This window comes from Canis aureus, chromosome 7, assembly GCF_053574225.1.
Source record: "Canis aureus isolate CA01 chromosome 7, VMU_Caureus_v.1.0, whole genome shotgun sequence".
Classification (NCBI taxonomy): domain Eukaryota; kingdom Metazoa; phylum Chordata; class Mammalia; order Carnivora; family Canidae; genus Canis; species Canis aureus.
Genome location: NC_135617.1, coordinates 66,242,030 through 66,257,933, shown reverse-complemented (window position 1 = coordinate 66,257,933; position 15,904 = coordinate 66,242,030). Strand labels below are relative to the sequence as shown.

The following is a 15,904-nucleotide window of genomic DNA, read 5'->3' as shown; positions in this document are numbered from 1 at the left end:
GCCAGCCACAGATCAAGACTGTACTTCTGGGGTTGCTGTCCAGGGTCTGCTGTGTACCTGTGTACCCTTTCTTCTAGGGCTGTTGTTACCACGAGACTCCTCTCTTAGGTCTCAGACCGATAATACAGAGGGAAGGTAGGCTCTTGATTCTTCCAAGTCTTTTCTGGTTTAAGCCTCTTAGCTCTAATTCCATTTGTGAGGTAACTGATTTTTAAGAGAAGCCGTGACTCAAATGTTTGATGTAGCAACTGTTCTTACAGGTAAAAGCACTCCTCCCGCCTTTTTCCCCCTCCTTAACAGATGTTCCTTTTCTTTGTGGCTTCTTTTCTGGCATGATGCCTTGGCAGCAGTCTGATGAAGGATTTGAATTTCAGGTGCAGGACATTATTGTTTTGGTCATATTTGAAGTCATTTGCCAAGTCTTTTTAAGAGGTAGAGATTTCTAATCATTCAAAACTCAGAACTACACTCTTTCTTCATTAAATGGTCTCTCTTATATGCTGGAATGGCCAGAAACTGAAAGCTTAAGTACAGATCCAAAAATTGCAACAAATGCAATTTTAGTTTTAAATTGACTTAAAGAAAGAAAAACCTTGGAGGACTGCTGACTCTGCACACAAATGTTGTAGTTGTGTACATTTCAGTTGAAAAGCTCTTCAGATAGCTCATCTTATGTATTGATGTCTAGCTCTTTCAGAAAATTGGTTGTTTTAGAGTCAGCCTAAAATGCCTTATTGGGTTTGCTTGTGTCAAGTCCTCGAGACTCAGGCATGTTGTTTGAACCTTTCTCATTCTTCTCCTCCTCTCATGTTGTTACTCGTCTGCTCCCTGGTGATTCCTGCCTTCATGCTTCTGTATGCTCTGGCATTTAATGTCTGTGATGAATCAGACTATCTATGAACAATCCTTGTTGCTTGGGACAGTTCAGCTTCTGGTCTTCCAGCAGCTAGAGCAGTGACTCTCAACCCCTTTTCCAGTTTTTGTGCTTACCTGGGGTTCTTTGAAAAAATACTGCTGGTATCACATTAAAATTAACCCCCATTCATCAAAAGACACCATTCAGAGAATGAAAGGCAAACTCAGGAGTGAGATAATTGCCACACATAACCGATGAAGGACTTATGTTTGAATATGTACAGAACTCCAAATCAATAAGAAAAAGAAAGATAACCCAGTTTTGAAAATGGGCAAGAGCCAGGCACTTCACAAAAGATTATATCCAAATGTTCAGTATCCATGAGAAGTTGTTCAGCCTCTTTAGTGATCAGGGAAATGCAAATTAAAACCACAATGGGAGGGATCCCTGGGTGGCGCAGCGGTTTGGCGCCTGCCTTTGGCCCAGGGCGCGATCCTGGAGACCCGGGATCGAATCCCACATCGGGCTCCCTGCATGGAGCCTGCTTCTCCCTCTGCCTGTGTCTCTGCCTCTCTCTCTCTCTCTCTCTCTGTGTGACTATCATGAATAAATAAATAAAATCTTTAAAAAAAAAAAAAAAAAAAAAAAATAAAACCACAATGGGATACCACTACCTATCTGCCAGAGTGGCTAAAATTAAATATTGACAATGCCAGGCATTAGTAAGGATGGGGGCAAATAGTCTTTGGATAGAACTATAAATTGGCACAACCATTATAAAAAATTATTTGGCATTATTTATTAGTTACGAGGTATATATATATACACACCTCATGACAATATTTTCACTACCAAGGAAACAACCCAAGTGTTCATCAACAGTAGATACAGTCTTTTTTTTAAAAAAAAGTTTTTTTAAATTTATTTATTCATGAGAAACAGAGAGAGAGAGGCAGAGACACAGGCAGAGGGAGAAGCAGGCTCCATGCAAGGAGCCTGATATGGGACTCAATCCCCGGTCTCCAGGATCACACCCTGGGCTGCAGGCGGCGCTAAATTGCTGTGCCACCGGGGCTGCCCTAGATACAGTTTTATAGTGAAACACTGTACTAGAATGAATGAATGAACTATATCCAACGGCATGGATAAATCTCACAAACAATATTGTGTGAAAGAAGACACAGAAGAATACTTGTTATATGATGTCATTTATATAATTGTCAAAACTAGTGTGTCATGTTAAGCCAGACTAGTAGTCCCTTTATGGAGGGGGAGGGGCTTAGTGACTAGAGGGAAGGGAGAGGGCGGGGTGTTCTGGGATGCTGAGAATGTGGAATTTTTTTTTAACCTTGTGGTAGTTACACTGAGATGTTCACTTTGTGATTATTCATCTAGTTGTACATTTATGATTTATGTACTTTTATGTTTGTATATTATATAATAAAGAATTTCTAATACCAAGTGCTGCTGAGCATGCAGAGTAGCTGGAACCCTTAACCACTGCAGATGAGAATACACAACGATACCACCACTTTGAAAAACAGTTTGGCAGAGTTTTTTTGTTTTGTTTTGTTTTTCAAGAAGAAACATTTATTTCTTATAGTTCAGGAGGTTGGCAGGCATCAAAATCAGTGATCAGCCAGGTTTGGTTTCTTTTCTTTTTTTTTTTTTTAATTTATTTATTTATGATAGTCACACAGAGAGAGACAGAGAGAGAGGCAGAGACATAGGCAGAGGGAGAAGCAGGCTCCATGCACCGGGAGCCTGACGTGGGATTCGATCCCGGGTCTCCAGGATCGTGCCCTGGGCCAAAGGCAGGCGCCAAACCGCTGCACCACCCAGGGATACCCAGGTTTGGTTTCTGATGAGAACTTATTCTTGGTTTGAAGATGGCTGTCTTTTTTTTTTTTTTTCTTTTTTTTCTCGAAGGGAGCTGGAGAGGGAGAGAGAGAATCTTCAGCAGGGTCCACACCCAACATGGAGCCCAACAGGGGCTCAGTCTCAAAACCCTGAGGTTATGATCTGAGCCAAAATCAAGAATCAGATGCTTAGCCAACTGTGCCACCCAGGGGCCCCAAAGATGACTGTCTTCTTGTTTCATTTTCACATGGCAGAGAGCAGAGAGTAGAAGCAAACTCTTTCGTTTCTTCTTTTTTTTCCCAGTCTGGCTGTTTCTTACAGTTAAACATACACTGCCTAGCATTCCTGTCCCTGTTCCCCAAATTAATGAAAACTTATCTCACAGAACCCTATATGTGAATGTTTCTGGTGGCTTTACACATAATCACCAGAAACTAAAAAAATAAACTAGGGAATGGATAAACAAACTGATATGCCTGTATCCCGGAATGCTATTTAGCAATAAAAATACCAAACTGTTGTGTTTTTTTGTTTTTTAAAGGTTTTATTTATTTACTCATGAGAGACACAGAGAGAGAGGCAGAGACACAGGCACAGGGAGAAGCAGCTCCATGCAGGGAGCCCAATGTGTGGGACTCGATCCCGGGTCTCCAGGATCACGCCCTGGACTGAAGGCGGCGCTAAACCGCTGAGCCACCCGGGCTGCCCCCAAACTATTGTTAATGCAACAAAGTGGATAAGTCTTAAAGTTATTATGCTAACTGAAGGAAGCCAGGCTCAAACAGGTGCATTCTTGTGATTCCATTTATTTATTTAAAGAGTTTTATTTATTTATTCATGAGACACAGAGAGAGGTAGAGACATAGGCAGAGGGAGAAGCAGGCTCCTCACAGGGAGCCCGATGCAGGACTCCATCTCCAGATTGGAATCATGCCCTGAGCCAAAGGCAGACGCTCAACTACTGAGCCACCCAGGCGTCCTCTGTGTGATTCCATTTATACAACATTCTGGAAAAGGCAAACCTGAGTAGGGCAGAGAATGAGTAGTTGCCTGGGAATAAATGAAGGGTTGACTGTAAAGGGGCACTGTGTCTTGGTACAAATTACACACTTATATAAACCTGACTTTAAAAATCCTAGTCTCCATCTCAGACCAATAAATCCAGCCAGTGTTTCTTTTATAAACATTACCAGGTGATTTCACTGTATAATTAAGATTGAGGGATCCCTGGGTGGCGCAGCGGTTTGGCGCCTGCCTTTGGCCCAGGGCGCCATCCCGGAGACCCGGGATCGAGTCCCACATCGGGCTCCCGGTGCATGGAGCCTGCTTCTCCCTCTGCCTGTGTCTCTGCCTCTCTCTCTCTCTCTCTGTGACTATCATAAATAAATAAAAATTTTAAAAAAATTTAAAAATATTAAAAAAAAATGATTGAGAACCACTGGGCTATATAAATCATTTGGTGAAGAGCAAGAAAACATTGCCTATTGGCTTTGGGTTTCCACTGGCCTCAACAACTGATTAAAAATGCTGGAAAGAGGGATCCCTGGGTGGCGCAGCGGTTTGGCGCCTGCCTTTGGCCCAGGGCGCAATCCTGGAGACCCGGGATCGAATCCCACATCGGGCTCCCGGTGCATGGAGCCTGCTTCTCCCTCTGCCTATGTCTCTGCCTCTCTCTCTCACTGTGTGCCTATCATAAATAAAAAAAAAAAAAAAAAAAGAAAGAAGAAAGAAAGAAAGAAGAAAGAAAGAAAAAAATGCTGGAAAGAGATTGACCATCAAGTAAAGTAATTGGTGTTTAAGTGGGTGCAGGTTATCCTTTTTTTAAATTTATTTATTCATGAGAGACAGAGAGAGGCAGAGACACAGGCAGATGGAGGAGAAGCAGGCTCCATGCAAGGACTCAATCCTGGGAATTCGGGATCAGGCCCTGAGCCAGAGGCAGACCCTCAACCGCTGACCCACCCAGGCATCCCTCTCCTATCTTTTCCCCCCATTAATGGCTAAGAGTCACTGGGCAGGCTTTTCTTTGGTTATCACTTTGCTGCTGCTCTCAGTGCTTAAAATGGGGATTGTGAAAACCAACATCAAGAAAGGCTTGAACACCGTTTGATTTATTTAAACCATTTCATTTTATTATTTTTTAAAAGATTTTATTTATTTATTTATGAGAGACACAGAGAGAGGCAGAGGGAGAAGCAGGCTCCATGCAGAGAGCCCGATGTGGGACTCGATCTCGGGTCTCCAGGATCACACCCTGGGCCGAAGGAGGCACTAAACCACTGAGCCACCCGGGCTGCCCTAAACTGTTTCATTTTAGGTCATATCCTGGGCAGTACTGGATTGTACTTACACAGTCATGGTATTTCCAGCCTTTACTACAGGCACCTTGTGAACAGACCTGATTCAGGGCAAAGTATACCACTAGATGTCACCAAGGAATGATGAATGGATAATCAGAGGGATCCAAGGGTAGAATGGGATGGGAACATTTTGAAGTTTATTTTCTGGATCTAAAGGGCTCTGAAAGAGGCAGGTTACTATAGAAGACCAATTGGAGGGTTTGTAGTATCTCTTGAAAGTTTACCCCAGCTTTTTAGGAGTTTCTTGTTTGCTCTAGACTTGGACTGCTTCTGTAACCTTCTTATTTAACTTTGTCTTTGAGATTTTTCTTAAATATCTATGCCATGGCAATAGGTGACCTCCTGTGTTATATTACTTTCCCTGAGACCTTTTTCCGGTGTCTAATCTATAATCTGCCATAGAACTGTTCTCAAAGAGAATCTTTTGGCCTTTTTATTTCTGCTAGTGTTGTTTCAGAAGTCAGCAGGACTGATCAGTCTTGTTATTTCTCATGCTGAATATGAATAGGAAAATTGGGAGAAGGTTAGCCAGATAAGCCAGGTTAGGCCCAAAGCAGTGAGTTAAAGCCAATCTTTATGTATCTATGTTCATTTTTCTCTCCCTTTCCCCAATCCCAACCAGGTAATATAAAACAAGAAACAAGGGTCTAGAGCTGAGATCCAGTCTCTATAGTCTTTATACTCCGTGCCTTGTGGTCAAGCCTCCATCCCCCATATTTGGGTTGACCAGATATCTTTTCTAGCTGTGAGGAAGTAGCTATAATTACTAACTTTAATGTAGTCTTAGTCCCAATTCAGTTGTTGTGACCTTCATCTCTGGCCTGTCTCCCAAATATAAGTTCTTAATATGAGTTAAAAAGTCCACTTGTCTTCTTTTCTCCTCTTTTCTTTTTCTTTTTCTTTTTTTTTTTAATATATTTTTTTTTATTTATTATTTATGATAGTCACAGAGAGAGAGGGAGAGAGAGAGGCAGAGACATAGGCAGAGGGAGAAGCAGGCTCCAAGCACCGGGAGCCTGATGTGGGATTCGATCCCGGGTCTCCAGGATCGCGCCCTGGGCCAAAGGCAGGCGCCAAACCGCTGTGCCACCCAGGGATCCCTCTTTTCTTTTTCCTCTCTCCCTCCCTTCTGAGTTTATTTAAGTCATCTCTACACCCAGCGTGGGGCTCAAACCCATGACCCCAAAATCATTAGTCGCATGCTTTTGTGACTGTGCCAGCCAGGCGTGTCCGCCCCTCCCCCACACTTGTCTCTTTAAACTTTAAATCCTGCATTTGTTTCACATCTGTTTTAGAACCTGCCATCTCCATTTAGCATCTCTTGAGATCTCTAGCCAGCTCTTCATGATAGTCCTTTACATTTATAGGTTGTGCTGTGTTATCCCACATTTACTTATGTGTGCCCTTGTGTTTTCCTTTCCATAGTCAGCTGCTAAAAGTTGTTTTCATATCTTCTACTTTTGTGCCCAGTGTATTTACCTTGCAAGATGCTGAGCATAGAATTGAAATGACTGTTGATAAGTCGATTGAGCCAGAACATAATAATAGTAGTGAACACTTATATAATGCTTACCATGTGCCAGGCACTTTTCTAAGTATATTACATATGTCGTCTCATTAAATCTACACAAACTCCATGAGGGAGAGACTATTATTATCCTCCATTTTATAGATGTGGTAACTGGGGCATGGAGAGGCTAAGAAAGTTACCTAGAGTCACACAGTTATTATATGATGAAGCCAGATTACAAGTCTAGGCAGTGTGACTCCAGCATCCATGCTCTTAACCCCTACACTGTGGTTAATTTAAATCACTAAAGTAAATATTTTTCAAGCATTTATTATATGTGAGTCACTGTGCTTAGTGTTTTACATGTATTATTTCATTCATTCCTCACAGAGCAGTATGAGTTGGGAACTGTTACTATCCCTATTTTGCAGACACAACTGAGACACGGAGTTTAAGTAAATTGCTGAAGGCCAGGCAACTAATGAACCCAAGGTGGTGCATTTGGGCTATGAACTCAAGTCTGTCTGAGCCAGAGCTCCAGTTCTTAACCATGAGGCTGTGTTCCCCACTGGACCTCTGGTGCTATTAATTGGGTTAGATCCTACCTGCAGTTTGACCCCAGTATGAGGTACTGATACACTCTTTTTAGGTTTATGTGTACTGAGAAGTGCTTTGCTCACTTACCAATGTGTTCAGGAGCCACATTCAGAGACAGTGCTTGTGTGACTTTCCTAGCTAAGCCTATCTTTTGAACCTCATTATTAGATGCTGCTTCCTTCGCTAATAGCCATTTTTCCAGTCTTGGGCCATTGCCCCCAGTTTAGGTCAATAGGAGCTATTCAATTGCAGTTTATTTTAATGCTGCTGCATTTGAGTAATTCATCTGCTAGTAATAAGGTGATTCCTGCCTGTTTTACCAGCAGTTTTCTGTGGAGGCATGAATGTGAAATGTAGGTAAAAAGCCAGCACTATTTGAAGAATGATATTTCTAAGGGTGATGGTTTATGAACTTTTCCTATTTTTTCTCAAGGGTTTTCCGTCTGAAAAGGCAGAAGGTTTTGCAGCAGCAGGAGACAAATTCCGTTAAGAGGAAAATCATGAAGCTTATTTTGTCTTTCTTTCCCTTTCTCCAGAGTCTGAATGGTGTTTGGCTGAACAAAGAACGTCTAGAACCTTTAAAGGTCTATTCTATCCATAAAGGAGACCACATCCAGCTCGGGGTACCTCTAGAGAATAAGGAGAATGCGGAGTATGAGTATGAAGTTACTGAAGAAGACTGGGAGAGGATGTATCCTTGTCTTGCTCCAAAGAATGATCAGATTATAGGAAAAAATAGGGGTTTGAGAACTAAAAGGAAATTCAGTTTGGATGAATTGGAGGGTCCTGGAGCTGAAGGCCCCTCACATTTGAAATCCAAAATAAGTAAAGTGTCTTACAAACCTGGTCAGCCGGTGAAATCTCATGGAAAAGGTGAGGTGGCCAGTCAGCCTTCTGAATATTTGGATCCTAAGTTGACATCTCTTGAGCTAAGTGAGAAGGCCACAGATGCTCATGTTTACCCTTCCTCCACAAAAGTCGTAGCGCTTCATCATAAGAAGCAGAAAGCCTCAAATCCTTCAGCATCTCAGAGCAGCTTAGAGCTGTTCAAGGTGACTATGTCCAGGATTCTGAAGCTGAAAACACAAATGCAGGAAAAACAGGTAGCTGTCCTGAATGTGAAAAGGCAGACCCAAAAAGGGAACTCAAAGAAAATTGTGAAAATGGAGAAGGAACTGCAGGACTTACAGTCCCAGCTGTGTGCAGAGCAGGCCCAGCAGCAGGCCAGAGTGGAACAGCTAGAGAAGACTTTCCAAGAAGAGGAGCAGCATCTCCAGGTACCACACATGAGAGAAGGACACCAATGCTCCTCAGGGGTGGGTGGGCCCTTGGTGAGCCTATGGCCACAGCTCACTGTTTCTGTGTTAGAAACTACATGCTGAGTGCTAGGGACAGGAGATGGAATGAGGACAAAGGACTTTGAGGTGGGAGAAGGGGATAGAGTACAGGGTTAAGGCTTTAGCATGATGATCAAGAGCCAGGGTTTGGGTGCCATGATGCGTAAGGTGACTGTTAGAGCCAGCCAGGATATAACTCAGGATATAAAGCTGAGACACGTGAGAACTGAAGCAGATTCAGAGAGAGGTTGGATGAAGGTCAGGATGCCACAGAATCATAGTACATTCCAGTTAAACCAATAGTGATCCTTGCCTTTCTTTTCTGTGTCAAAGCCAAACCACTTAGCCCAAGGCAGCAGTGGGTCAGATGGTAACCCTTGTACCTGCCCTTGTACCTGGCCCTTGTACCTGGCCACTAGCTCTGATAGTTAACTCTGTAGCTAACTTAGAAGTGGGAGTCTAGAAAGGCAGAAAATGTTTTTTTGTTTCTATCCTGAGCATCCAGTGCGGGAGGGGAAGGTATACTGTGACTCTGTTGTTGAGTTGAGTGGTAAGCCACCTTCCCCAGTGCGTTGAGGGGGAAGGTAGAATAATGATTGTCTTAGCTGTGTCAGGGTAAGACCAAATGTGTCCCCATCCCTGAGTCATTTACCTAGATGACAAGCTCTTGCACAAAGCTTCTAGGCTAGAGCTGATCTTGGTCCCTGCTCAAAATGTCAGTTCCCATCTGGCAAGAAGCACACGTTTTACTCCTACCTACTTGCTCAGGTAATACTGAATGTCAAGAATTCCCCATTGTTGACTTAGAAATAAAAAGGACCAATCAGGATTGAAGTGAATAAGCTTTTCTGTTTTGTTTACTTTGCTCAGGGCAAGGAACAACCAGTAGTGTTGGCTTATTTCTGAACAATTTATAAATTTCATTCTAATCTCTGCTACCCCCTTGAACTGGTAGCATTAGTAAAGGCCATGGATTAAATAGGTCTTTCTAAGGGTATACACTGTTTGCTTATGTCATACCTTTTTGCTTCGCTTGCCAGCCTGGACTAGTTCTTGAAGCTAATAGAGGGAGGTTCATCTTTACATATTTAGTGTATGACACGCTCCCCAGAGCAGAACCCTCTTTAAAGGCTAATGTGTCCAGGAACAAGAGTTACTATTAATTAAAGTTTGTGGCTGCTTTGGGCATGCTTCAGGATATAGCTGTAAAATCTTTTCTATATTAAAATGGTAAAGAAAAGCAGAAATTCTCTTGGGGTATTTGAGGGTCATATATATATATAGCTCATGGTGAAATGTATCTAGTTCTTTGTTTATGAGCTGCTTTTCCCTCTGCCACCAAGCCCTAAGGATTTATTCTACTCCTACTACTTGTTCAGAAGCTCATTTAACTGTTGCTTCTTCACACAGATTTTTTTTTTCTTTTCTTTAGTACCTACTGTTGTCTGGTGTACTATACTTGGGAGTTTAGGTGGTTATAAAGATACTTAATAAATGGTTTTTGCTATTAAGAAATCAATCTTGTTGAAAAGACAAGATGTATTATACACATAAAATAATCAGAATAGTTTTAAGTGAATATATTTAAATTAGAGGATAATTTCCAGTTAGCATATTAAATGGGTAGGTAATTCTTAAAGAGGAAGGGCCCAGAATGCCTTATAGAAGGTGCTGGACATAGTGTAGTGGTGATGTGGAAGGCATCCACATCAAAGGGGTGGTTGGAGGAAACAGAGCGTAAGTTCCAGCAAGGAGAATAAGTGATAGAGAATCACACTAAGAGATGAGGCGGCCAGAATCTAGGGAAGTAATGTGATGGAAATTATGAGTGTCAACGTAGTGGGTTATATCTGAGTTTAGGTTTTTGATGGCTTAGAAGCTCTCAGTTTACATCTCTCTGGCAGTCATGGTGTTAGCCAGTGAAGGAGACTTGGAGTATTAGCCCAGGGTTCTTTCCAGAACAACCTGAGTGGTAGCTTGACGGTGACAGCCCCAGGGTGTCCAGTGCCTGAGTAGTTCACTCTGCTCAAATCCCTTACTGCCAACAACCTGAAGTAAAACAGGAGGTTTTCCACCCGCCCCCTGCCCTCTGTTGTTTGTAGATGCTTACAGAAGACAGTCTGCTCTGCCTATTGCTAGATTTTGTTTCTCTTCTGCCCCTCCCTGCAGGGAAACTTTCTATGTTGTTTTTGGCTTTGCAGGGTTTGGAGAAGGATCAAGGAGAAGAGGACCTGAAGCAACAGCTGGCCCAGGCGCTGCAGGAGGTAACTTCTCTCTTGCCGCTGTACAGAGATTGTAGTGGGCTGGGTCTTCACATGGCCACTGGCTGCCTCTTCTGCTTAGCACACACCTCTGCGGCATCTCCAGTCTGCAAACAGCAGCTGCTCACACCATCAGGTCAGAGATTTGGCCTCACAGACATGCCAGACCTCAGCATGAAAACTTACATCTTCATCTGAGCAGGCATTGCTCTAGTGAAGATGGGACGAAGCCTGTAGCAATTAGGAAGCTGTCTGGGGAAGTGGCTGCACTTCTAGAAAGGTGAGGGCAGCAGAGGGGAATTTTAAGCTCTGACTTGGCCACCAGGACCTGCAAGGGCCTTTATTACCTTACTGTCCCTGAGCTGAAGCCATCCAGAAACCATTCAGGAATGTTCCAATTAAGTGTTTTAGGTCAGGTTGAGAATGCAGTTTAACAGTCAGCAAACATAGTGATTGATTCACTGAAGGGCAAAGCTCACAGGTATAAGATGCCCCTCAAAGATGGCCTGCCGTTTATTTCATGTAACTTGACTATCAGCTGATTATTTTTCACAAGCTGTTTTGCATCTTTGAAGCCTGCTCTGTCTTCTGTCCTTTATATGTTCATGATCAGTAGTTTGATGCAAGTTTTGTCAGGGAGTTAGTGGGATGGTTTAAATCTCCTTGAGAAGAGTGAGTAATTGCATTAGAATTTATCCTTCTGTTCTTTTATTGCATATCTACCTCCCAACCTTCTCAGAGTGCTAACAGCCCCATATTATTGTAAGCTCAGAGAGGGATGCCTGCTTTGATTTCCCTAAGGGGTACACAAATAGCCTTGAAAAGAATTGGGTGAAAATTAATTCAATCTTTTTGGAATTTTATTTTCTAAGCTTGTTTATTTTCTAGGGTGGGAAGCTAGGCATAATCCTTGTTTAGAGCATTATTAAATTGTATTGAGATACTGTTTTGAAATTGACTGGAAAAGAGTAAGATTCTGCTACTTGGAAATCCCTGGGGATCACAGAGTACCTTGTACCCACAGCCCCTTAACCCACCCCTGAGAGGCAGGAAAACATTTAGCATGAGGTACTTGGCCAGTCTCTGTTCATTAGTCTAAAAATGTGATACTTTTAGGTCATGGTTATAATAACATGCCTAGGGGACATAATCACTCTCTCAACCGAAACAATGGTGGTTTTTCGGTCCACTCTGTTGTTCCCTCTGTAGCAATTCTTTTTTATTTTCTAGGCAATTACAAAAACTTGCATTTACATAAAGCTTTAAAAACTTTTCCAGATGCTTTCTTATCTGTTATTTCATTTCTTAACACTGATGTAGGAGGGGCACCTGTTTTCCCATTTTTATAGATGAGTAAGCTAGGCACATACATCTAATCAGTAGTCAAGATGAATGCCTTCTGATATAGCTGCTTTTTTTGGGGGGGGGGGGAGACCCACATTTTATTTTATTTATTTATTTTTTTAAGATTTTATTTCTTTATTCATAGACACAGGGAGAGGGAGAAGCAGGCTCCATGCAGGGAGCCCGATGTGGGACTTGATCCCAGGTCTCCAGGATCACACCCCAGGCTGCAGGCGGCACCAAACTGCTGCGCCACCAGGGCTGCCCAGTGATTTATTATTTTTTATTTTTTAAAGATTTTATTTATTTATTCATGAGAGATAGAGAGAGAGAGAGAGGCAGAGACACAGGCAGAGGGAGAAGCAGGCTCTGTGCAGGGAGCCCGATGTGGGACTCGATCCCCAGACTCCAGGATCACGCCTCGGCTGAAGGCGGTGCTAAACCGCTGAGCCCCCCAGGCTGCCCGAGACCCACATTTTAAAATTCGTTTTCTTGGGTAATATCTTTTCAGAAATACTTACCTTTACTCCACCTTCTTTAAGAAAGGATTTGAGGTGAGAAAGTGTAAGCTATATTTAAAACAATGGTGCTCAGAAATTTTTATAGAAGTAGAATCTCTTGACATTCAGTGTAGGCAGTTAGTCACAATGATTGAGCTGTTAGCTCTTGGGTGTGTCTACTTCCAGAAGACATAGGCAGGGTTCAGGCAGCACTGCCTTACAAGCACGTAGTATGTGATTTATAGAATAAATAGGTTGAAGGTCTTTTTTATTTCAACGAAAATGATTATCTAGAAATCCCATTTCTCCCTGATTATTTCTTAAAAGCCATGCCCAGTACTGGGTAGCCTCACATTTACTTACCAGCTCTTGAGCATTGGTTCCCAGAATCACTTGAGAGTGGCTTTTTAAAAATCCACATTCCTGGGCCCCCAGCCAAACCTACAGAATCAGACTCTCTGGAAGGCAATGTAAGTTCTTCAGTTGATTTGGATGGCAGTTGAGGTTGGGTTATTTCCAGAGGGATTAGTGGATTTGATGACCTCCCTTTTTAGCTGCCCCATTCCCTGAAAAAAAAAAAAAAAAAACCAGCAGGTAAGTGTTCTGAAGGAACAAAGACATTCTTGAAATGCCAATCCATTGATTCCTTGAACCAAAGCCACTGATGGAGGGAGCAGCTAGTGTATGGCTAAAAGGAAAGATGCAGTATAAGCTCATCTTGAATATGTATCTGCTGTGTTTCTGCAGCATCGGGCTCTAATGGAAGAGCTAAATCGCAGCAAGAAGGACTTTGAAGCAATCATTCAAGCCAAGAACAAAGAATTGGAACAGACCAAGGTACTAGAAAGAAGATGAAGGTTTAGAATTTGGTTAGTACATGCAACTCAGCATTTTCAACAGTGCAAGGGTTGCTATGGTGAATGAAGAGAGAGATTATGGTGGTTCCCTGCCTCGGGGGAAATAATCTGTAAAATTATTCAGGCCTATTGAAGGGTCTGCCTCTAAGACAACATTCTTTTCTTTCCCTCATTTAGAAGCGAAGTGTTGGGAATGAGACTCTCACCCTGCAGTCTAGTCCTTTGGTTGTGGTAGATATTCCTTCAGAGTGTTTCACTGACACGGGCTAAGGAGTGATACAGTCAAAAAACCGTTCGTTCTGATGCATGTGGGTAATTATTCCCCACATCAAATCACTGGAATGCTTAAATTGGGAGTTATAGACTTAGGTGCCCACCAGGGTAGACTGGTAGTAGAAGTGAGTGAAGTGACCTGGGTACAAGATCGGAGTAGGGAGCTGTGAAGACAGAGGCACACTAGCAAGGGGCGCTCTCTGCCCCCTTTCCTGCTCCCACCACCAAGAGGCAGCTCTTCTTTCCTGGAGCCAGCTGTTGCCATCCAGAAATGCAGGCCCACTGTTGTCAGATCTTCTGACTTTTCCACGGAAGATGGAAATCCAAATGTTTATGTGAACTATTTCAGTTTTCAAATATTAGCAACAAATTCAAGGGATTGTGGTTTTTTGTTTTTGTTTTTGTTTTGTTTTGTTTTGTTTTAAATACCATCAGGACCAAACTAAACAAATCTGCCAGCCACATGCAGTCCACAGGCCATCAGTTTGGAACCTTTGACATGAAACCAGTACCTGAGGCTGACTACATCTCTCAGCCTACCCTTCCCTATCCAGACAGGCCTGGAGCAGAATACAGAAAGGAGATTCAACTTTCATTTAGTTTGAGATCTTTATCTTTTGTTTAAATCACATAGTACCTTCTTTCTTAATTCCCAGAAAACCACCACATCTTTTTAAACCTAGCAGTTTTTAAGTTTTCAGGGAACTTGACTTTAGTTAAAATGGGTCCAGACCTCTTTGCTGCCCAAAGCAGTGTACAGTCTTTACTTTGATTAGAAGAGATAAAAAAAAGATGAAAAATTAATCAGCCCCTCAGATATATCCTAAATGGCCTTTCCTTTCCCTTCAGGGGCTTCTGACACTTTTGGTCTGGGGATGAGGTGCTAAATTAGAAGCAAGAGAAAACACCTAGCATCCCCACCCCCAAAAGTGTGTCCACAAGTGGTCTGACCTCTTGGGGAAAGGAAAGGGAAATTGGACTGCAGACCTACAGGAGGAGGAGGTGGCAAGCATCATACAGCTTAGATCCCAATCAGCCCCCTGCCTCCAGGGAGTATAAATAACATCCTTATTTTGCAGAAGAGGCAGCTGCAAGGAATACAGGGGGCCTTATAAATTAATTCAGGCTTCCTGCCTCTATGGAGTGTTTTTCATGTCTGCTTTCATGTCCAGTGAGTTCTTGGTTGCTTGAGATGATTTTATATCACCTCTAAACTGCCATTGGTTATAGGATACATAAAGCCTCATTCTGGTCTTGGGTGGTTGGTGTGCTGAGTATGCTACCTTCAGTTTTTCTCATTTGGTTCTGGGAAAGGAGACAGAACCTGTGGTGCAAATGCAGAAGAAGTGGAGAGAGGAAAGAAAGGAAGACAGTGCCCTGTATCAGAAAGCAGTTCTGAGAAGCCATAACCCTTAGGGAAAGAGTTTTAGTATCATGTTGCTGTGCCAGGTTGAATTTTTTATTTAGAGTCCTGAATATTATTCCAAACAATTGCTCCCTGTCCTGTTTTGCATTCTCGTCGGTTCCCCCAAATGACAGGTGGGGTTGTGTGTCTTTTCAGGAAGAGAAGGAGAAGATGCAAGCCCAGAAGGAGGAAGTCCTTAGCCACGTGAATGATGTGCTAGAGAATGAGCTCCAGTGTATTATTTGCTCAGAATACTTCATTGAGGTAATTATAAGCAGTGGCTCATGCCTTTTTGTTCTCTCTACCGCACGGAGCCTCAGCTACACAGGTTCTGCCCTAGGGAAACATTCTGAAGCGATTTTTATTCTAGGAATCTGTTGTAGTTACTTGACTTCAAAGTGACCTCGAGAGATGGCCATATCTCATTTGTTTTTGTAGTTTTCTTCACCTTCACTGATCTTTTTCTCATTTTGCGTGATGTTGAGTGTTTATTTGGTACAATCACTATTTTTAGCTGCAGTAAAGCCTGTATTTCTTTGGTGTTGGGAGAAAACAGGGCCACATGGTATTAGATTTTTGAAGTATCGGTGTAAAGCTACTCTATAAAGCTTTTCTTTCTTTATTCTGAATGGACACAGTGCTGAGAGTAGGCAGCTCGTGCAGCCTGTGACGGGGTGGTAAATGTCACTGATGTGTGGTCACTTTGGGACTTCAGCAGCCAGGTGGAACATATTTCAGGGACTC

At 42.6% G+C, this 15,904-nt stretch overlaps 1 protein-coding gene across 2 annotated transcripts in view; it reads left to right on the top strand.

The window, feature by feature from the left end:
* RNF8 (ring finger protein 8) overlaps positions 1-15,904 on the top strand; it is a 57,137-nt gene that overhangs the window by 10,117 nt on the left and 31,116 nt on the right. For both annotated transcript variants that reach the window (XM_077904187.1, XM_077904188.1), the window contains exons 3-6: positions 7,720-8,460; positions 10,722-10,784; positions 13,373-13,462; positions 15,317-15,424. In XM_077904187.1, coding sequence (XP_077760313.1) covers positions 7,720-8,460; positions 10,722-10,784; positions 13,373-13,462; positions 15,317-15,424 — 1,002 coding nt within the window. The remainder of the gene's footprint in view (positions 1-7,719; positions 8,461-10,721; positions 10,785-13,372; positions 13,463-15,316; positions 15,425-15,904) is intronic.